The sequence below is a fragment of the Castor canadensis genome, chromosome 14, assembly GCF_047511655.1.
Source record: "Castor canadensis chromosome 14, mCasCan1.hap1v2, whole genome shotgun sequence".
Taxonomy (NCBI): Eukaryota; Metazoa; Chordata; class Mammalia; order Rodentia; family Castoridae; genus Castor; species Castor canadensis.
Genome location: NC_133399.1, coordinates 25,702,010 through 25,722,273, shown reverse-complemented (window position 1 = coordinate 25,722,273; position 20,264 = coordinate 25,702,010). Strand labels below are relative to the sequence as shown.

The 20,264-nt window shown below is 54.3% G+C and overlaps 2 protein-coding genes across 8 annotated transcripts; one reads left to right on the top strand and one right to left on the bottom strand.

Moving 5' to 3' along the window:
* Positions 1 to 72: 72 nt before the first annotated feature.
* On the bottom strand, positions 73 to 9,320 carry Odad3 (outer dynein arm docking complex subunit 3). Of its 2 annotated transcripts, XM_020173254.2 has the most exons (13): positions 8,847 to 9,313; positions 7,437 to 7,558; positions 7,275 to 7,352; positions 4,650 to 4,820; positions 4,474 to 4,575; positions 4,266 to 4,391; positions 3,965 to 4,087; positions 3,242 to 3,394; positions 2,327 to 2,487; positions 2,082 to 2,238; positions 1,084 to 1,239; positions 570 to 654; positions 73 to 426 (listed from the first exon to the last, which is right to left on the bottom strand). In XM_020173254.2, exons 1-13 carry the CDS (start codon positions 9,100 to 9,102, stop codon positions 308 to 310), a joined length of 1,809 nt encoding a protein of 602 aa, XP_020028843.2. In that variant the 5' UTR covers positions 9,103 to 9,313; the 3' UTR covers positions 73 to 307. The 2 variants fall into 2 exon arrangements, with proteins under 2 accessions (XP_020028843.2, XP_073910141.1); XM_074054040.1 differs by lacking the exon at positions 570 to 654 and having other exon boundaries at positions 8,847 to 9,320.
* A 62-nt stretch (positions 9,321 to 9,382) lies between these two features.
* Positions 9,383 to 19,867, top strand: Prkcsh (PRKCSH beta subunit of glucosidase II). Of its 6 annotated transcripts, none has more exons than XM_074054042.1 (18): positions 9,383 to 9,784; positions 10,190 to 10,295; positions 10,458 to 10,574; positions 11,382 to 11,477; positions 11,569 to 11,626; positions 12,930 to 13,047; positions 14,117 to 14,246; positions 15,323 to 15,407; positions 16,241 to 16,319; positions 16,920 to 17,006; positions 17,288 to 17,446; positions 17,538 to 17,631; positions 18,045 to 18,114; positions 18,361 to 18,450; positions 18,854 to 18,928; positions 19,011 to 19,110; positions 19,206 to 19,367; positions 19,544 to 19,867. In XM_074054042.1, exons 1-17 carry the CDS (start codon positions 9,722 to 9,724, stop codon positions 19,350 to 19,352), a joined length of 1,674 nt encoding a protein of 557 aa, XP_073910143.1. In that variant the 5' UTR covers positions 9,383 to 9,721; the 3' UTR covers positions 19,353 to 19,367; positions 19,544 to 19,867. The 6 variants fall into 6 exon arrangements, with proteins under 6 accessions (XP_073910143.1, XP_073910142.1, XP_020028850.1 ...); XM_074054041.1 differs by having other exon boundaries at positions 17,288 to 17,467; positions 17,556 to 17,631; XM_020173261.2 differs by having other exon boundaries at positions 9,386 to 9,784; positions 17,288 to 17,467; positions 19,206 to 19,379.
* Positions 19,868 to 20,264: the final 397 nt, after the last annotated feature.

Genomic DNA, 20,264 nt, shown 5'->3' with positions numbered 1-20,264 from the left:
TCTGTGTCCCTGGGTTTTGTAGGTCAGCCATCTTTGGGGCCGTACAGCCAAGCAGAGGTGAATACCCAGGAGGCTGGTCAGTGACCTTTATTGAGCGATTCTGAGGCTGGCGCTGACCGCCTCGGGAGATTTACTGTGGGAACATCTGGCCCGGCCCTTCCTCTCCTCCTGGCACCGATGGCCTGCTCTGCTCCCTGTCCGAACATCGTCCAGCCCTTGAAGGGGCTCCATGGGCCTGGTGACTGGGCCTAGAGGAGTCAGGGGCTCTGAAAGGGTCTGGAGGCACCAGGTGGGCAAGATTTCGAGTCTAGGACTTCCGCGAACGACTGCGCTTCTTGCTTCGGGTTTCGATTAATTTCTGAGAACTTATCTTGAACGCAGCGCGGGTCGCCACATCGTTGTCATCGTCTTCACTCTCCTCTTCGTCTGCAGGAGGTGGACAGGGGGTGATGAGGGATCCAATTCCTCATCCCAGCTCAGATTTCCTTTCCAGCCTTCATCACCCCACCCACCTCCTCCTGGGCCTTGGGCCCTTCCCAACCCCACCCCCTTTTGCCAGAAGTACTGACCGAAGAACTTGTCCTTGGAACTAGCCAGTGGCAGGGGGATGCGGGTGTTATACTGGGGTAGTTTTCCTTCTAAGCTTGCAAGGAACTAAGGGGGAGGCAGGGCAGGAGAGAGGTGTGGGCGGGTCAGGGGCTGCAGAGAAGTTCCGTACTGCTTCCTCCCCCATCCTATTCCGAGATATGACCATTCCAGGCAGAGACTCTGTCCACTCCTATTTTCTTTTTCTCCAGCCCAGCTGCAGTCCTCGTTCTTAAAGACTCTGACGCCAAGGTCCACCCCCTTGTCACTCAGTCTCACCCTGGGTCTCTGAGATCTAACCCTGATTCTCAGGCCCCACCCAAGGCTCTCCTGGCTCCTCCCCCTTGCGTATCAGGCTCATCCCTGAAACCTCTCTTTGTCCCCAAGACCCCTCAGCCTCCACCCTGGTTTCTCGAGGGTTGCTCCCAGCTTCCGATCTCGCCCCCATACTCCCAACCCCTTGGTCTCTCAAGCCCTTCCCCGTAGCTGCCAGGTCACCTCTCGATCAGCGATGTGGCGCAGCATGTCAGGCACGTCGTGGATCTCCAGCTGTCCCTGTAGTTTCAGCAGCTTTTCCTCCACGATGCCCAGCAAGCTCAGCAAGTAGTCACTTGCTTCGGGATCTAACTCCTCTTCGGAGTAACGGCTGTCCTCCTACAGCCAGAGAAGGGACCGAATCAACGGATGGGCGGGGCCTATGGACAGGCTCCACCCAAGGGTGGTGCTTTCCCTCAGGACTTTGAGGCGAGGGACCACCCACTGGGATGTGCTTCCTCTGTGGGGTGGGGCCTCTGAAATCACAGGTCACGCCTTGAGGGTGGGGCCTCCAAAATCAGACACCGAGGAAGGATGGGGAGGGGGTAAGGACTTTTGGCAGGGGGTAATAACTGAAGAGAGGCTGTTGTGAGCATAGCCTTCTGAAGCAATGGGCCTCCTCTGTGGGACAGGGTATGGCTTCTCCGTCATGAGGCTCCAAGATTTGTGTGTGTGTGTGTGGGGGGGGTTACTGGGGTTTGAACTCAGGGCCTCACACTTGCTAGGGAGGCACTCTTCCACTTGAGCCACTCTGCCAGCCCTGTTTGGGGAGGGGGGGTTTCAGAGATAGAGTCTCCCAAACTATTTCCCCGGGGCTGGCTTTGAACCACCTTGAATAGCTAGGATTACAGGAGTGAGCCACCGATGCCCGGGAAGCTCCAGGATTGTAGTCTCCCAAGATTTTGGGTGGGGACACGGTGGGCCTTTCCGCGGAGGCGGGGCTTGAGGAAGGACAGGGTCTCCGAAGTCCTAGGCCTCTTCCCAAGAGGAATTCCCCAGGGATGTGGGGCGAGAACTGTGAGTGGGGCGGGGCTCCCTCTATAGGCGGGGCCTCTAATGTTCTAGGCAGAGGTGGGGAGTGTCCACTGGGGCCTGTGTGTATGAGTGATTGCGCATCTTAGGTCCTGGGAGGGTCTTAGCAGGACCTTCTTGGGGCGGGGCCTCTCAGGAGCAAAGCCTACCAATGTGACATGATTCAGCTTGTTGGCCAGATGCTGGAGGCTCTCCTTGGCAATTTGCATGGTTCGCAGGGTACGCTCCAGCTGTTCTTGTGCAATGGCGCGCCGCTCCTCCTCCGTCTTGAGGCGCTCCTGCATTTCCGCAAGCTGCTTCTGCTGGCTGCAGGGGAGCCGGGAAGGGAGGTCACCACTTCAGTGCCGCGGTGTCCGCACCCCCACAGCCTTCTTCTTATACTCGGGGGTCTCACCTCACCAGTTTGGAGTCCCCAGAGTACTTGAGCTCTTCGAGCTCTCGCTGCAACCGTTGCTTCTCTTGCTTCAGCTTCACCAGCGCCTGCTCGTTGTCTTTCTTGAGCGTCTCCAACTGCGTGAAGGTGTCGCCCTGGGCCAGGAACCGCCGCACCACCGACTGTGGGCCACCCAGCACAGTCAAAGCCAGGGCATAGAGCGGTACAAGTGCGTTTCCTTCCTACCCCCCTTCTACAGAACAAGTGGCTTAACCTGGTCGCTTTTGCACAGCGATGTATGGGGGCTGTGTGTGGATCAGACTCAGGGTGTACAGCCCCGGACAAATCATTTTCCCTGGGGCCTTTCTTGCTCATATTAGAGGAATTTGCCTGCCAGGGCAGCAGAGCGATGAGCATAATTGCATTCCAAAATCAATATGCCAGCAAGTTCTGGCAGTGATTCGAGCCCAATCCCGCCAGAAAATACTGCGCATTAGGGGAGCGATCAGCTCACTCGACCCTTTCTGAAAAAGGCCATGGATGACCCCATAGGTCAGAGTTTTGGGTCTCCTGGGAATCAACCCATGCTTGACTGTGTCCTAGAGACATTACAGGTAGCGCTGGAGATCCAGGACAAGACAGACAAAACTCCCAGTTTCCCCAGAGCTGAATGCAAAGATGTGAGTGCGGTGCAAGTATAAGAACTGGAGAGGAAATGAGGGCGAGTGTGGATAGTTCCCCAGGGTTTGTGGTGAAGGGCAGCGGGAAACGGGACTGTGGCCGGAGGGGGAAGGGATACCTTTTAAGAATTAAGAGAGCAGGTTTGTGTGCTTATAACTTGACCCAGCAGAGAGGGGAGGCGGGAAGTGTTGGCCTCCGGGGCCTGGGCACCGCTGGGCGCGTGTGGGGGAGGAGAGGATTGTGAGCGGCACTCACATGCGTTTCTGCAACGCCGGTGGCGTCCTTGACCTTGCCAAAGATCACCTCCATCTGGTACATGCTCCAGCGCTGCCGCAGTAAATCCTCCAGGTTACGCTGGTGGTCTTGGATCGTATCCTCCGACTGCAGGAGCAGGTGCTCGCGCTGTGTCTGCTCGAGAGGGTCAAGGCCAGGGTCAGCTCGCAGATAAGGGCTTGGGGTGGAGGCCGGGAGGGGACAGGGCTTAGACTAGGGAGTGGGAGCATGGCCTTTGCTCTTGAGGCAAATTAAGGACACCCAGGCAGGGGTCAGGAGGACTGGGTAGGAGGTGGCTTTAGCGCAGAGGAGCGGAGTCCAGAGGGGTAGGGCCTTCGGAAACGGGTGGGCATGAGGCAGGGTGGGAAACGGGTGGGCATGAGGCAGGGTGGGATTTAAAATAAGGTGGGCTAGTCAGATGGGACTGAGAAGACGGCCAATGCATAACGAGAGCTGAAGGTCATGGCAGAGCCAAAATGGGGCACACAACTGCGAGCGGGAAGGTGAGGGCTAGGTGTAGATGTGGGAGGAGCTCTGACATCAAGGGGGTGGAGCCAGGGGCGGGGCTAGGAGAAATGCCTTAGAGCAGGTATGGGTGTAGGTTGTGAGCCAAAGTAGAGGCGTGGCTGGGGGGACTAGGCCTGGACAGGTTATGTGATTTGGGGTGGTCGAAGCCCCACCCCACCTCCGCCACCGTACGCCCACCTTGCGCTCCATGCGCTCGTTCTGCAGTTTCTTCTCCTCTGCGCGCTTCTTGCATTCAGTAATGTGTCGCTCCCGCTTCTTGCGCTCTCGTATCACGGTCTCCTCCAGATACTGCAGCTGGGTCTGGAGGGTGGGCAAGGGGACATTTGGGACCTGGAAGCGGAGCATTGGGCCCGGTCTACACAGCGGGTCCAGGCCGCAGGGAGACAGGTGAGAAGGGCTCATGAACACCTGAGTTCAGGTTCTGGTGCCGGAGGAATTTGGCAGCTGAGAGAACCCCTAAGGGCAGGTGGGCTGGCACCTTGGCGATATCGCGGGCGTTGAGGGCCTCTTGGTTCACCAAGTGCAATTCTTCCACCTCGTGTTTGGCCTTCACCACCTCAGCCTCCATGGTGTCCAGCCGGTTCTCTGAGTTGAGGCTCTCCTCCTAGGTGTAGAGGGAGGGCAAGCTTGTGACTGCTGACCCTGGCTTCTTCATCTGCCTTTCCCTCCCACGTCCTTGTCCCTACCTGGAGATAGGCCTTGAGCTGCAGGTACACGCTGGTAATGTGCTCTGCCTCTTCTGCCTTCATCCGGGCCTTTTCCAGGCGATTCTCCAGGTTCCGCATGGTCTAGTGGGCAGCAGGGCTGAGCTTAGTCCCCTCCCCCTCGGATGCCTGCCCCAGGACCTGCCCGCAGGCCTCACCTTGGCCACCTCCGTGTTGCTATCCTGCGCCTCGGCCATCTCCAGTTGGCGCAGGCTGTGCTGCAGCTGGAGCTCATCCAGCCGCTTCTGCCTCAAAATCACCTGGTGTCGCACAGCGTTCAGCTGATTTACCTTCTCGCACAGCTGGTGGTCCAGGTGCTCCAGGGCTTGCTGTAGGAGGGGCGGAGAGCAGAGGCCTGAACCCTCCCTCCCCAGTCCTTTTGTCTATCCTGCCTTCTTCTACATGGTGGCCTTCATCTGCCTGTTTTCTAGCATCTGACCTGGCTGTCCACCCCCTCCTGCAGATTCTTTCCTTTGGTGGCTTTCAGGGACCCTCAAGGTACAATTTTCTATCCACTTTCATGGCCACCCCTTCTCCATCTCCTTTGCCTTTGAAGAAAGGACCAGCTTTTTCTCTGTGTCCGTGTCCACACCTTCCTCTTTGATGATCTTGGGGTTTAAAAAATTTAGAAAGTCTTGGGGTTTCAAAAGACATCCAATCACTGAAGACACTGAAATTTAGCCATCCCCTTTGAATTAAGTGCTCTTACATCCATATGCCTTCCAGACATCTCCATGGCACCTCAAAACCATCAAATCCAAAACGGAATGCCCAAAACTGCCCTTCACACACCTTCACCATCTCAGCTCATGATTGCCCATCCTTCCAGGTACTGAAGCCCAACACCTTGCTGGGGGTGGAGCCCAGTGGTAAAGTGTGGGCTTAGAAAGCCTGAGGGCCAGGATTCAGCTCCCAGCATCAAAAAGAAGAGGGCTGAAGCACATGCATGGCTCAAGTGGTAGAGCACTTGCCCAGGCAGCACATGGCCCTGAGTTCACCCTCAGTACTGCAAATAAATGAATAAATAAGAATAAGCCTCGTGCCAGTGGCTTGTCCTTGTAAACCGAGCTACTTAGGAGGCTGAGATCAGGAGGATGGTGATTTCAGGGTACTGGGGTTTGATTTCAGAGCCTGGAGCTTGTTAGGGAGGTGCTCTACCACTTGAGCCACGCCCCAAGCCTCTGCCTGTCCCATTCTCAGCTCAAATATCACCTCCTTTGGGAAGAGGTCTTTGCTGATCCACCCAATCTGAAAGAGCTAGGCGCTGTCCCCTGTCCCCTACAAGACTGTCATTTTGTCTTACTCATTTTCATTACTTCTGGGACACCTCTATGTCTATATGCATTGTTTTAGGGGTTTTGTTTTGGTTTTTTTAAAAATTAGGATATATTCGTTGTAGAGGAGAGATTCATGGTGACAAATCCGATGAGACTTCTATTGTACATTAGTTAGATCACCCCCATTGTCTCTCTTGGTTTTGTTTTTTTGAGACAGGGTATCACTATGTAGCTCTGGATGGTCTTAAACTCCTCTAGATTCTACTGCTGTGTCTCTTAAGTACTGAGATTACACATGTGCCTGCAATCCCATCCTTTTTCCTTTGTTTTTGTTTTTAAAGAGACAAGGTTTAGCTATGTTGCCGAGGCTGGTCTTAAATTCCTCGGTTCAAGCAATCAACCTGCCTCAGCTTCCTGAGTAGCTTGGACTACAGGCTAACGTCATAGGATTTTTTTTTTGGCTTTTTTTTTTTTTATGATTTGGATTTGAATTTGGGGACTCACCCTTGCTAGGCAGATGCTCTTCCAGTTAAGTCATACTCCAAGCCCTTTTTGCTTTAGGTACTTTTCCAATAGGGTCTTGTATTTATGCCTGGACTGACTGGACCATGATCCTCCTATTTGTTCTTCCTACATAGCTGGGATGACAGGTGCATGCCACCTGCTCAGCTTTTTTTTGTTTTTTGTGGTACTGGGGCTTGAACTCAGGGCCAACACCTTAAGCCACTCCACCAGCCCCTTTTTTTGTGATGGGTTTTTTTGAGATAGGGTTTCAAGAACTATTTCCCCAGGACTGGCTTCAAACTAGGATCTTTCCAATCTCTACCTCCTGAGTAGCTAGGATTACAGGCGTGGGCCACTGGCGCCTGGCTCCCACCTGGCTTTACTGATTGAGATGGGGTCTGGATAACTTGTGCCCTGGGCTGGATCAACCTCAGTCCTCCTGATCTCTGCCTCCCTATTAGCTGAGATTACAGATGTGAGCCAGAGTGTCCAGCCTCTGTCTCATCTTTTCTACTAAGACATGAGCTTCTTGGAAGAAAGGACTTGCTGTTTCTGCTCTTCTGTTTTGTCACTACATGGTCACCAAACCCCGAACACTGTGTCAAACAAAAGGTCAGTGTGTAATAAAGATTTCATTGAAGCCAGGCATCGATGACTCATGCTTATAATTCTAGCTACTCAGGAGGCAGAGATCAGGACTATCTTGGTTCAAAGCCAGCCAGAGAAAATAGATCATGAGACCCTATCTTGAAAACACCCAACACAAAAAATGGGCTGGAGGAGTGGCTCAAGTAGTACAGTGCTTGCCTAGCAAGCATGAGGCCCTGAGTTCAAACTCCAGTACCGCCAAAAAAAAAAAGATTTCACTGAGTAAATAAATGATGATTAGTAGCTGGTGTGGAGGAGAAAAGACTGGTGAGGGTGAGGTGAGCAGCAGGAAATGCAGTAAGGAGAGGACCCCCTGGCTGGAGATGAAGGCCGGTGGGGTGCAGCTAGGCAAACCTGGCCTGTCCTGTTCTTCAGGTACGGCTTCTCTGACTTCCATTCTTGAATGATCATCTGGATCACTTTCTCATCTCCCTGCAAGGAGAGGAGACAAGTCACCCCTCGCTCGGATCACCTGCCTGCCCACCAGAGCCTCTTTTGCCACCTCTGTGCTCTCACCTGGAGCAGGTCTGTCAGTTGCAAGTGGAGAGCCTTTGTCTCCTCCCGGAGCTGGTTTATGGTGTCCTGGTTCTTCTTGATGTTCCACTGGGAACTCTCATAAAAGGCCTTCCGGTCACCCTCTGGGGGCAGGTGAGGTGGGCAGAAGCAAGAACGGGGTCATTGGGTAGGTGGGTGGGACTTCCAGAGAGAAGACCAATTGCAAGCATCAACTTAATATTATAATGATACTTGCTGAGGAGAGAGGATAGCTAATGGGTACAGGATAACTTCTTTTTTGTTGTTGTTGTTTTGGTGGACTGTGGTGTGAACTCAAGGCTTCATGCACTCTATTACTTGAGCCACACCACCAGTTCATTTTGCTCTGGTTATTTTGGAGCTGGGGTCTTGTGAACTGTTTGCCTGGACTGGTCTTGAAGTGTGATCCTCCAGATCTTAGCCTCCCAAGTAGCTAGGATTATAATTATAATTAATTAGACAGAATTTTGTTCCCCACACAAAGAAATGATAAATTGTTCAAGTGGTAGAGCAAGCACAAGGCTCTGATTTCAAATCCCAGTACCACTAAAATAAATAAATAAAAATTGACTTACAAGGATTTCCTAAACATTGGCACAACCAATATTTAGGCTGAATTATTTGCTATGGAGAGCTGTCCTATGCCTTGAGGGGTGCTAAGCAAGAACCTTAACCTCTATATAATAGTTGACAGTAGCTTCCCATCTCCCTTGGCAGTGTGATAACCAAATGTGTCTTCAGTCATTGCCAAATGGCCTGGGAGGGGCAAAACTGCCCTTCTCCATGACAACCACTAGTTTACATGAGCACCTTATACAGTTTAACTACCTACATTCTACTGTTACTTTCCCCATTTTACAGATGGAAAAACTGAGAGCAATTAGGTTACCCTTAGTCCCTGTGGTCAAAAACTATTACACATAGGTTAGGGGAGTGGCCCAAGCATTACAGTGCTTGCCTAGCAAGCACAAGGCCCTTATTAAAACAAAACAAAACAAAACAAAAAAAGCAACTATTATGTAGAGCCAAGATTTGAACTCCAGAAAACCTGGTTCTAAAATCAATGCTTTTTGTCATCACATGCATGATAGAAAAGGTGGATTACTTTTTTTTTTTTCTTTTTCAAGGTGCTGGGAGTGGAATCCAGGGACTCATGCATGCTACGAAGGTGCTGTATCATTGAGTTATATCCCCAGTCCATTCTGCTCTGAGCCCAGACATTTGAAAAAGAGGTATGAGGAAAAACCATGAACAAGTAAGGAATGTTCGTCCCCGCAAACTGGCCACATAGATTCATGCTGGTGAAACGCCTTTGTCCCACAGTGCCTGATCAAAAGACTGCATGGGCACTGTGGACCCCTGACCCTTCTGTGCCCTCTGCAGCCATCTTACCTAACAGTTGGATCTTTCTTTGTAACTCAGTCACCTGTGCCTGCACAGAAGACTTGACATTATGGGACTGGAGAGATCCCCCCTTGGACCGGAATGGGGGCCAGGCCTGTGCCCGCGCTGAGTCCTTGCTTTGGGAATAGCTCTGCTTGCCCTGAGTCTTGCTGCCCTTAGCTTTGTTGGAGGGCGTTGAAACCTGGTCCTGAGAAAGCAGAGCGTTGGCAGAGGCCGCCCTGCACAGGGGAGACGTCATCATCATTGGATTGGGGCCAAGGGCCCCTAAGGGCTAGGGGAGCAACTAGAAGTTGGCTGCCCCAGTCCGGGATCGTTAGTTCGGGTTCCTCGGGCTCTGGGAATGCGCTTTCAGTCCACTTGGCTGGGTCTCTCGGCATCTACCAGTTGCTAGGTAACCTCCTCCCCCGCCTCCCTCCCGGGATCCCGCGGACACTATCCGCGTTCATGCCACCACTCTCATTGGCTGATACTGCGCGGAAGGGCGGTCCCAGAAGGGGGCGGGGCAGAGCGTCGCAGCTGGCTGGCGCGGAAGGGTGCTGGCGCGGAAGGGTACATCCACCGTCACGTGCTGATCCTTGTTTTATTTTTTAATTTTTTTTAATTTTTTTATTTTTTTGTTTAAATCCGGCTGAACGTTCGCGGACAGTTTTCAGGAACTTTCTTTTCCGGCTGCGGAAGTCGCCACTCCCAAGATGGAGACACGTTGCGCCGCCATTAAGCGCGAGTCTTCAGATCTCTTTTAAAAGCTCCACGGTCCTACCCAAGATGGCTGCCTTAGTTCCGGTGTTCGCGGGCTTGCCACTCCCAACATGGCGCCTTCGAGTAGCCGTTCTCGGCGCGCAGAGAGCGAAAGGAAGTGACGTATGATAGACTTTTCCGCTTTCTTTCTGCAGCAGGAACTGTGGCCGCGGGGCAAGGGGGTTACGGTGGGTATTGATTGATTTTTGTCTCGGCCTCGTATCTGTGATGAAGTAGTGGGTGGGTAGGCACACCAATTTCTTACCGGGGGCGGCTCAAGGGAATAGGGTCGGAGAAACTGTTGATCCCTTGGGCCTGCTGGTGGGAACTGGATTGCCCATCCATCCCGGCACCGAGAGCGAAGGTATGAGTTCCCCACCATTGATTTGAACAAAGTGAAACTTTTCCACTGGGCCGAATTGGGGAGACCCCCTGCATCCTAACCTGGAATCGTATGCCAAGTGGGCTCTCATTGCTCGGAAGCGTGGAGGAATCCAATTGGCTGGAAGTAGCTATCTCCGCTGACCCGGTGCCCGGTTCTTGCTGCAGTGTGGGGTCACCGTGCATCTTCCTGCAGTCTGTTCCTCCCACAGACCCTGCTTCCGGCCTCAGATCCCCGCGGAATGTTGCTGCTGGTGCTACTGCTGCCCCTGTGCTGGGCCGTGGAGGTCAAGAGACCTCGGGGTGTCTCCCTCACCAGTGAGTCCTGCTGTGCACAGGCTGGAGGAGGGGGGTAGGGTGTGGGAGGGGCCTTTATAGCCTTTGACCTCAGTTTCCCAAGTCATCCTGGTGGGTGGGACAAGTTGCATTTGATAGAGAAGACCCGCTTCTGCCCTAAGCTGAGCCTCTTATTCTCTCTAGATCATCACTTCTACGACGAGACCAAACCTTTCACTTGTCTGGATGGCTCGGCCACCATCCCTTTTGATCAGGTCAACGACGACTACTGTGACTGCAAGGATGGCTCAGATGAGCCAGGTGAGCCTTTTCTGTCTTCCTTTTTTTTTTTTTTTTTTTTTTTTTTAGAGTGGGTCTGGAGTTTTGGACTCAGGGCTTCGTGCGTGCGTGCAAAGCAGGCGCTGTACCACTTGATCCACGTCTCCAATCCATTTTGTTCTGGTTATTTTGGAGATGGGGTCTCAAGGACTATTTGCCCGGGCTGGCCTCAAACCGAAATCCTCCAGATCTCAGCCTCCCAAGTAGTTAGGATTACAAGTGTGAGCCATTGGTGCCCAGCTTCTCCGTTTGTTTATTGTACATTTTTTGAGCGCCTTCTCAGTGCCAAGGACCAAAAGAGGCCTGGTCTTGCCCTTCCGTGGTTTCCTGTTGAATGAGTGGGAGGACAGGTATCAGGTCAATGTTGGTCCTTGGATAGAGCCCTGCATAACTTGGGCCATCCCCAGCACCACCCCCCAAAAAAAAGAGAAAAAAATGCAGTCAACCTTATGACAGTAGATGGCTCCTTTTTCCCATCCTGGATGGTCAAGCCTGGGGGCTTCTTGGAGGAGGTGTGTTGTCAGATGAATCCTGGAGGAGCTGGAAATGCAGGAACCAGCACCTGCAAGTCCCTGCAGTAAGAGAGTAAGGCTGAAGGGCATCCTGACAAGGTGGAGTTTGGCTGCCCCGTTTGGAGGGGCGTAGTGAGGAGAGACAGGAAGAAGCACTAGAGAGTTGCCTCAGACCCCTGGGTGTACAGCTTCTGGTGCTTTCCCGTTAATTGGATGAATGAGTGGGATGTATCCACCCTGCCTGATTGAGCGGCCATCCTTTCTTTCTCTGTCTCAGGCACTGCTGCCTGTCCTAATGGCAGCTTCTACTGCACGAACGCGGGCTACAAGCCTCTGTACATCCCCTCCAGTCGTGTCAACGACGGGATTTGTGGTGAGTGAGGAGACCCCTGACCTAGGGACAGTGATGGTGGCTGGAGGAAAGAGGCGCTGCCAGCTCTGATCTCCACCCCCTTCTGCCTCAGACTGCTGTGATGGGACCGAAGAGTACAACAGTGGCGTCGTCTGTGAGAATACCTGCAAGTATGTGGGTGGCAGTGCCTTGTCCTCACTACCCCCAGCTCCCCCTCCCTGGCTCCTTTTTTCTGGTTTGTCTTTGTTTTCCTGTTTTGTTTTGTTTTGTTTTGAGACAGAGTCTCAATATGTACCCTAGGTGGGCTGGTCTTAAACTCACAGTTCTCCTGCCTTAGCCTTCCAAATGCTGGGATTACAGCTATGCACCACCACACCCAGCCCCTTTTCTACTTTTGTGTATTGAGTTCCTGCTGTGTGCCTTGTGAACCTTACATCAAGCAGCTGTGATTGATTTCTATTCAACATTTGGGGAAACTCAAATGATGAATAGGGGTCACATAACTAGGAGGCAGCAGAGCAACTACTTAAGCCTTGGTCAGTGTAATATCTGACTACATACTTTTAATTGTCCTGTATTGTATTGGAGGCCTGAAAACTTAAATGCCCACTGGCAGGTAATGTAAACAGCAGAAGCCGATTGAGTATAAGGCAGTAAGGACTGGTGGGGATTGTGACACTGAAGGAACAGTTGCTGTCAATTCCTGTCACTTGTTGGCAGGGTTGGAAAGAAGCCAGAAGTCCTAATGCTTATGTAAATTCTTCTAATTTGAGAGCTCTTTTTCTTTTCCTCTTTTCTTTCTTTTTTTCCCTGTGCTGGATGTGGGACCCAGAGCCTTGCACATGCTAAGCAAGGGCTCTAACCAGTTAGCACCATTAACTGCACCCCAGCTCTAACTTCGCATCTTCTAAATAGAGGGTGGATTGAGCAGGATATGCTGGTGAGGCAGATTCCCTTTGGTCTGGGAGTCTGTGATTTCTGTCTTTTTTTTTTTTTTTTTTTTTGGTAGGACTGAAGTTTGAGCTTAGGGGTTCACACTTGCAAAGCAAGCGCTCTACCCCTTGAGCCACACTTTCAGTCCATTTTGTTCTAATTATTTTTGAGATGGGCGTCTCAAGAAATACTTGCCTAAGCTGGTCTGGAACCATGATCCTCCCGATCTCTGCTTCCCAAGTAGCTAGGATTATAGGCATGAGCCACCAGCGCCTGGATTCTCCTTTGTTTCTTAGTAGTCAGCTTCCAGCCCCACTTTCCAGCACTCTCCTGACCCAAAGAGTTGGCAAGCTCTGCCCACTGGCCCTCCTCTCAAGAACAAGAATGCAAGGCACTGAGGTGGAGAGCCTGGAGGGGTGGGAGGAGGGTTGCTGTCTTGTCTTTCCCAGTGTGGGGGGTAGATTGAACCCTTCTGGAAGAGGTAGACCTGGTGGGCCCTAAGTGCCCTCTGGTGATGCCTGTGTGTCCCTTCCACTCCAGAGAGAAGGGTCGTAAGGAAAGAGAGTCCTTGCAGCAGATGGCAGAGGTCACCCGCGAGGGCTTCCGCCTGAAGAAAATCCTTATTGAGGACTGGAAGAAGGCCCGTGAGGAGAAGCAGGTGAGGCACCCCTGGGGGCCAGCCCAGGAGGATCTGGGCCTCAAGGCTTCAAGAGGTAGGCTGGCAAGTCTGGGGGGAGGTTATATGTACCTCAGTAGTGACGTCTGGGGCAAGTCACCACCTGCCTGCACCTTGCTTTGCTCAGGTGCACACTGAGCAGTGCGTAGTTGTTTGAGCTGTTCCAAGCAGGAGCCCATCAGCTCAGGTGTCAACCAGGGCCTTGGATTTCAGACTGAAGTAGGCTCCAGGGGACTCTTGTCTCCTGGGGACAGGAGGGATGCATCTGCAACCTGGAGCTGTCCACATGCTGGGCTATTGATGGATGACTGCCTAGTTCTGGGAAGGGAGTCCCAACATGATCACGTCAGTCGGGGTAGTGTCGTCGATTCAGTGGGGTGGCTACTCGAGTCCTTATGTCTCTGCCCTACTTGTTACCGTCCTGGCAGTTGGATGGGTCACAGTCCTTAGCTTTGTTCATGAGCTCCTGCCCAAGCCACTAAGCCAGGGAGCTAGTACTGTTGTCCAAGGAAGGTTCCAGGTCCTTCTCTACCAGCCATATGGCTAGAGAGGTCCCGTGAAGCTCAGGGGTCAGTGATTTTCATCTCAAATTCAGGGGGTTTGGGGAAGTCATATGGTGAGGTCAGGTCCAAGTGACCTTTGTCCAAGGATCTTGGTAGGAGGCCAGTCCAAGGTGTCTACCAAGGTCTTAGGAGAAAATCAGTCCTACAGGGACTTAGACTAGACCTTACATCTTGGGGTCCTATCCCTATGTCCATAGGACAGAGCAGGCCCGCTGCACTTGTTTTGTTGTTTGTTTTTTTGGCAGTGCTGGGTATAGAATCCAGGGCCTCATTCACACTAGACAGGGGTCTCACAAACTATTTGCTCAGGCTGGCCTGAACCTCAGTCCTCCCGATCTCAGCCTCCCAAATAATTAAGATTATAGGTGTGAGCAACCGCTTCTGGTTCCCTTGTTCTTTGCCTCTTTAGTAGAGGCAGGAAGGGACAGCAAATGGGTGGGAGGGAGAGTGAAGGAGAGCTGGCCTCTTGCCTTCTGCCTGCCCCACAGAATAAGCTCACTGAGCTGCAGGCTGGAAAGAAGTCTCTGGAAGACCAGGTGGAGATGCTGCGGGCGGTGAAAGAGGAGGCTGAGGTGCCAGAGAAAGAGGCCAAAGAGCGGCACCAGAAGCTGTGGGAAGGTACATGGAGGAGGGGCCCGGGGCTCACTCTTCTGTTTGTTTATTGATTGATTGATTTTGAGACAGGTCCTTCCTGTCTAGCCCAGGCTGGGGTGTTGCTCTTTGTGACAGGAGGAGGAAGAGGCCCGAACCTTCCAGACTTGATCATTACCTGTCACCATTATCTGTCATCAGTTTCAGTTGTTTTTTTTTTTTTTTTTTAATTTTTTTGCAGTGCTTGGGTTTGAACCTAGGGCCTGGCACATGCTAGGCAAACCCTCTGCCACTGAGCCACACCCCCAGCCCAGTGAAAATTATTTATGGAAATAGTTTTCAGCCGTGGATGAAAGATCCTTTTCTAGAGATTGTTCTTTTATTTCTGTGTGGTGGCAAGAACACTGCTTTTCAGGGATCTCGGATCCATATTCAGGACTTGCTTGAAGTGCGTGAACTTTGATGTGTGCACAGGTCTGGTTATACCTGACCTGGTCTGTTCTCTGTGGTGCTCTTATTAGTCTCTCCCTTGCCCCACCACGTCTTATCAAAGCAAATGATGTCTGATATTGCCAGGATTGACAAAATCTCTTAGAATTGGACTGACTACCTGAGTTCCTCCAGTTTTTTTGTTTGTTTATTTGTTTGGCAATACTTGGGTTTGAACTCAGGGCCTCATGCTTGCTAGCCAAGTGTTCTACCACTTGAGCCACTCCACCAGCCCTTTTCTGTGCTGGGTATTTTTGAGATAGGGCTGTCCTTGAACTGAGATCCTCCTGATCTCTGCCTCCTGAGTAGCTAGGATCACAGGTGTGAGCCACCGCCATCTGGCCCCTTTTTGCTTTAGTTATTTTTTAGGTAGGGTCTAGGCTGGCCTAGCCCTCAATCCTCCTACCTATGCTTCCTGTGTAGCCGGGATCACAGGTGTACACCAGCAGGCCAAGACTCTTCCTGAGGGCAGGGATCATTGCCCATCTTGTTCACGGCTGTGTCCCTAGTGCCCAGGATGGTACTGGGCACATAGTAGGTACTCAGTGAAGGCCAGTTTTGGGTGGTAGGAAGTGGGGACAGGGCAAAGAGTGACAGAGCTGGCCCCTCCACAGAGCAGCAGGCTGCCTCCAAGGCCCAACGGGAACAGGAGCTGGCTGCCGACGTCTTCCAGGAGCTGGACGATAATATGGATGGGGTGTAAGTATGACTGTGCTGCCCACCTGGGCCTGACCCATACCCTCATCTGCTTTTAGAAACCAGCCAGAGCTCACCTTGGGGTCACCCTCTGTGAGGCCTGATCCCACCATGTCACTTTCCCATGCTGACGCTAGGCCAGTACATGTGGCCAGTACCAAACCTGGGTCTGGTTCGGTGTGGGATTTTTTTGTTGCTTTTCTGTGGTGGTGAGGATGGAACCCAGGGCCTCATATTTTCTAGTCGGTGCTGAACCACTGAGCTGCTTCTTGGCCCCTGGGTCTGAATCTTGGCTGAGTGTCTGAATTCCTGGCGACCAGGTAGAAGATGGGCTGTTGGGGCCAAGATGTACACAGGAAGTCCAGGAGATGTGTGAGGGCAGGGCAGACGGTGAGGGGAGGGTTTTCCTGGTTAGTACTGGCTGTGGGGATACAGGTGTGGATCTTGAGGCCTTCACTGGTTGGAGGTAGGAGGCAGTGGGCCGCTTCAGTGAGTTGGGTGTGAGGGTAGAAAGAGGTAGAAGCTGGTGGGTCAGGAGAAGGGGCTTCTGGAGTGTGGGGGCTCCAGGTGTCTCCAAACCCTACTCCATCCTCCACCTCGGTCAGGGTCATACAGCTGTGAGGAGCAGGTGCGAGCCCAGGACTGGGCGGGTGGGGCTGGGAAGCAGATGGAGGTCCTAACTCCAATCCTTACCTCACCTGCCTTGCTCTCTGCTTGAAGGCCATGAAGCAGGTCCCTGGCCAGCCCTGGCAGGGAGGAGCCATGTGGTTCCCACCGCTCACCAGCCGGCTGGCCAAGAGCCAGTGGCCTCACCCTTCCTTGTCTCATCCCTACAGGGTCTCGGTGGCTGAGCTGCAGACCCACCCGGAGCTGGACACAGATGGGGATGGGACACTATCGGAAGGGGAGGCCCAGGTACCCCTGCTTGCCCTGGGCCTTCTAACAAACACTGGTCCAGGCTGACCTCAGGGCAGGGGAGGGGGCCAGGGTGGCCATAGGCAGCTCTGGTAGAAAGCTCCCTGCTGGCTCTGCTGCGTTACCCAGCCGTGGCCGTTGCCTGGGTGAGTCCAGATGGTGGCTGCCGCCGGGACCCAGGGTAATGCCAGGGCAGGCCAGAGCCTGTTTTCCCACGCCTACCCCACTCCCTATACCTACTGGCTGCCTCCAGGGCACTCCATCTGCCCTCCCCATCCATGGGTCTTCAGTCCTGTCTTCCCCGCTGCTGGCCAGCCAGCCCTCTGTCCATCCCTGCCCTTGGAGGGCCTGGCATGTTCTCGTGCTTTCCTTGTCTCCCTGTTTGTCTATCTCTCCCTGTCCCCTGGTCTGCCCAGCCCCCTCCCAGATCCTCTCCACAGGCCTGTACTGCCCCCTTCCTGCCACAGCATGTCACCTGCCTGCTCTGGCCTGGTCTTCAGGGCTTGGTGTCCAGCATACCCGTGCCTGGCACCCAGGGCTTGGGGTAGGGCCCGGGGACATGAGGAGGCCACAATCCTGACACCACCCCAACATACACAGGCCCTCTTCGGTGGGGACATAGGGATGGATGCTGCTTCCTTCTACGACCGTGTCTGGGCTGCCGTCAGGGACAAGTACCGATCTGAGGTGTGTGGAGGGAGGGGAAGAGACAAGGCCCTCCCCCTGTGCTGCCCCCACTGCTTCTCAAAGGCCTTCGCTGTTGGCACTGGGACACCCTGGGCAGCTGGGCAGCCTAAGCATCTTCCATGGAGGCCACCCAACCCCCAGCTGTTGGTCCATTCCTCTAGAATGGGGGTACACCGGTCCTTCCCTTAGGGCGATGATGTGAGCTAGTGTCCAATCCCTGAGGGATGGGGTGTGGCCCCCCAAGTCCTCAGCACTGAGCACCCCACTCACCTATGCACCAGGCACTGCCCACTGATCTGCCAGCACCTTCAACCCCTGATGGGGAGGAACCCAAGGGGGAACAGCCACCCACACCCTCACGGGCCACAGAGGAGGAGGAGGAGGAGGAGGAGGAGGAAGAGGAGACAGAAGAGGAGGAAGAGGAAGAGGAGGATTCGGAGGTGCAGGGGGAGCAGCCCAAGGTGTGTGTTTGGGGAGGATGGGGGCAGAGTGGGGCGGAGCTGTGCTGCTGCTGACTCTGCTCACCTTCAGGAGGCCCCACCGCTCCAGCCCCCACAGCCAGCCAGTCCCTCCGAAGAGGACAAGATGCCTTCCTACGATGAGCACACTCAAGCCCTCATTGATGGTGAGGCTTGGGTCTGGGTGTGGGGGACACCAGCTTCCCGTGCCGGCACACTCTGCTGCTCTGTGTGCAGGGGCCCGGGCCTCCTGGAGCATTCGTGAGGGGCTCTAAGGCGTGGAAGCGCTAGTCCCACCCCTGTCAGCCCCCAGAGTCATCCTGCCTCCCCACAGGTTGTAACTTGTTTGCGCCACCCCTGGCAGACCAGGTGCCAGCTGGGCCCCAGGAGCCCTAGCCAGGTGCCCTGGGGGAGCTGGGCGCCCTGGCAGCAGGGTAAGGCCTGCTTTGCCTTCCTGGGGCCTGTCTTTGTCCAAGGTAGACCTGGGGAACAGGAGGAAACAGTTGCATTCTCTGTGGCACCCCATTCCCCCATCTTCCTGCCTGGGGCCAGGGCCCTCTGACCTCCATCTCTTCCCCAGCCGCCCAGGAGGCCCGTACCAAGTTTGAGGAGGCTGAGCGGTCCTTGAAGGAGATGGAAGAGTCCATCAGGTACCAAGGCCTGTGTCCAGCCCAGCTACCACCTGTTGCCTGACTACCTAGAGGCGGGTGCTACTGGTGACCAAGGATCACCTAGGCAGCTGAGGCCAGGCCAGCATGGGGCCTGCACAGAGAGTCCCTGGTGGTAGTGGTGGAAGGGAGCACAGCCCTTGGGGGTCCATCCACCTCTCAGCTGGGCCTTCCTGTTCTGGGGTCTCGTGTCCTCGGCTGCCCTTCACACTGGGCCTTCTCTTCCAGGAACTTGGAGCAGGAGATTTCGTTTGACTTTGGCCCCCACGGGGAGTTCGCCTACCTGTACAGCCAGTGCTACGAGCTCACCACCAATGAGTGCGTCCCATCCCGCCCCAGTCCAAGGGGCCCAGGCAGGGCAGAGGCGGGTGGATGCCACAAGGGGAGCTGGTGGGATTTCCTGATGCAGAGGATCTGAGGGCTTAGGGTACACATGAACAAAGTCAGCCTCCCAGCCAGGCATGGTGGTGCATGCCTATAATCCTAGCTTGGGAGGCAGAGGCAGGAGGGTTGTGGGTTAGAGGCCAACATAGCGAGACCCTGTCTCAAAAAGGGAAAGAGGAAGAATGAGGCGGCCTTCCAGGTGAAGAGGGACATGTCACGTGTCTGGGGAGTTTGAGGTGCCGTCAGCTTTCTATGTGTGGGGACATCAAGGAGGCAGACGGGCTGTTGAGGCCTCTGGGGTCCCTGTGTCCCCCGCACCAGTCCTGTTCCTCCACAGGTACGTCTATCGGCTCTGCCCCTTCAAACTTGTCTCGCAGAAACCCAAACTTGGCGGCTCCCCAACCAACCTTGGGTGAGTGGGTTTAGGCTGATCCCCCTTCCCTCTGCCCCCGCCCCCCACCTGCCGGACCCTCAGCACCTGCACTTTCCCACAGGACCTGGGGCTCGTGGGCTGGCCCTGACCACGACAAGTTCAGCGCCATGAAGTATGAGCAGGGAACAGGCTGCTGGCAAGGGCCCAACCGCTCCACCACGGTGCGTGCCTGACGGGTAGAGAGCCTGGGGGGCCCTGGGGACCCAGCCTAGTCGATCCCATCCAAGTGTCCTGCTTGCCTTGTCCCTGGCCCCAGGTACGTCTGCTTTGTGGGAAGGAAACTGTGGTAACCAGCACCACAGAGCCCAGTCGCTGTGAGTACCTCATGGAGCTGACCACGCCAGCTGCCTGTCCAGAGCCACCCCCAGAGCTGCCCACTGAAGGCGACCACGACGAGCTATAGCTGGGCCGTGTAGAGGTGAGCAAGGAGGTGGGTACATTGCTGCTGTCCTGGCTCTCTGCGTCCCCACCTCGCCTGTTCGTTTATCCGGCAGTGCTGGGGCTAGAACCTGGGACCTCCACGCTAAGCGCATTCTCATCCGAGCGCCTCCCAGTCCTTGTCTGTCTGTCTCATTCTGTTTTCTTCTGCCCTAGAACCTCAAGGCATGAAACCAGTCCCCAGCAGTGCCACCCACCTGCCCCTCAGTCTTGGTCTGTGGACCAAGGCCTGCCCGCTGCCTGGGATTCCTGGCTCCTCCATGGGGTGGGAGCTGAGCGGGGCCCTGCTGCCCAGGGGCCACGCCATGTTCCCAGGCCCCAGTGGCCTCCAAAGATGGGATAGAGGAACTCACCCTCCCTGGGCCCCCAACCTGGGGGTTCACCCGTGTACCCCGCTGGTCCCTGCCTCCTCTCCTGGTGGGGATAAGGGAATGACGACCTGTGACCTCAGAACAATAAATGTGACTCCTCCCCCCCAAACTTGGCTGCCTCACTTTCCTGGGGTATAAAATGGTGCAGAGAAGTGCAGGGGAAGCAGCAGTGCACAGATCCTGCCCAACCTTCCCTTGCCCTGGAGCAGGCACCATAGCCCACCTGATATATGAGGGGACCAATGGGACACCTGGCCACTTGTATTTGAGCTTCCATCTGGGCCGGGCTCAGCCCTGCCCCCCGGCCCCCCCAGTCAAGGTTCCCTCCCAGGGCAGATGAGACCCAGGCCCAGAGAGGGACAGCAGCTGCACTAGGTCACACACAGCCGCACACATTATCACCCAAGATTTTAAGATTCTGAACTTTTATTTTCTGGCATGAAAAGTACAAATAATTAAACAATTCCATGTAAAAGTCTGTTACCGCGGCCAGGCCTGGAATCCCG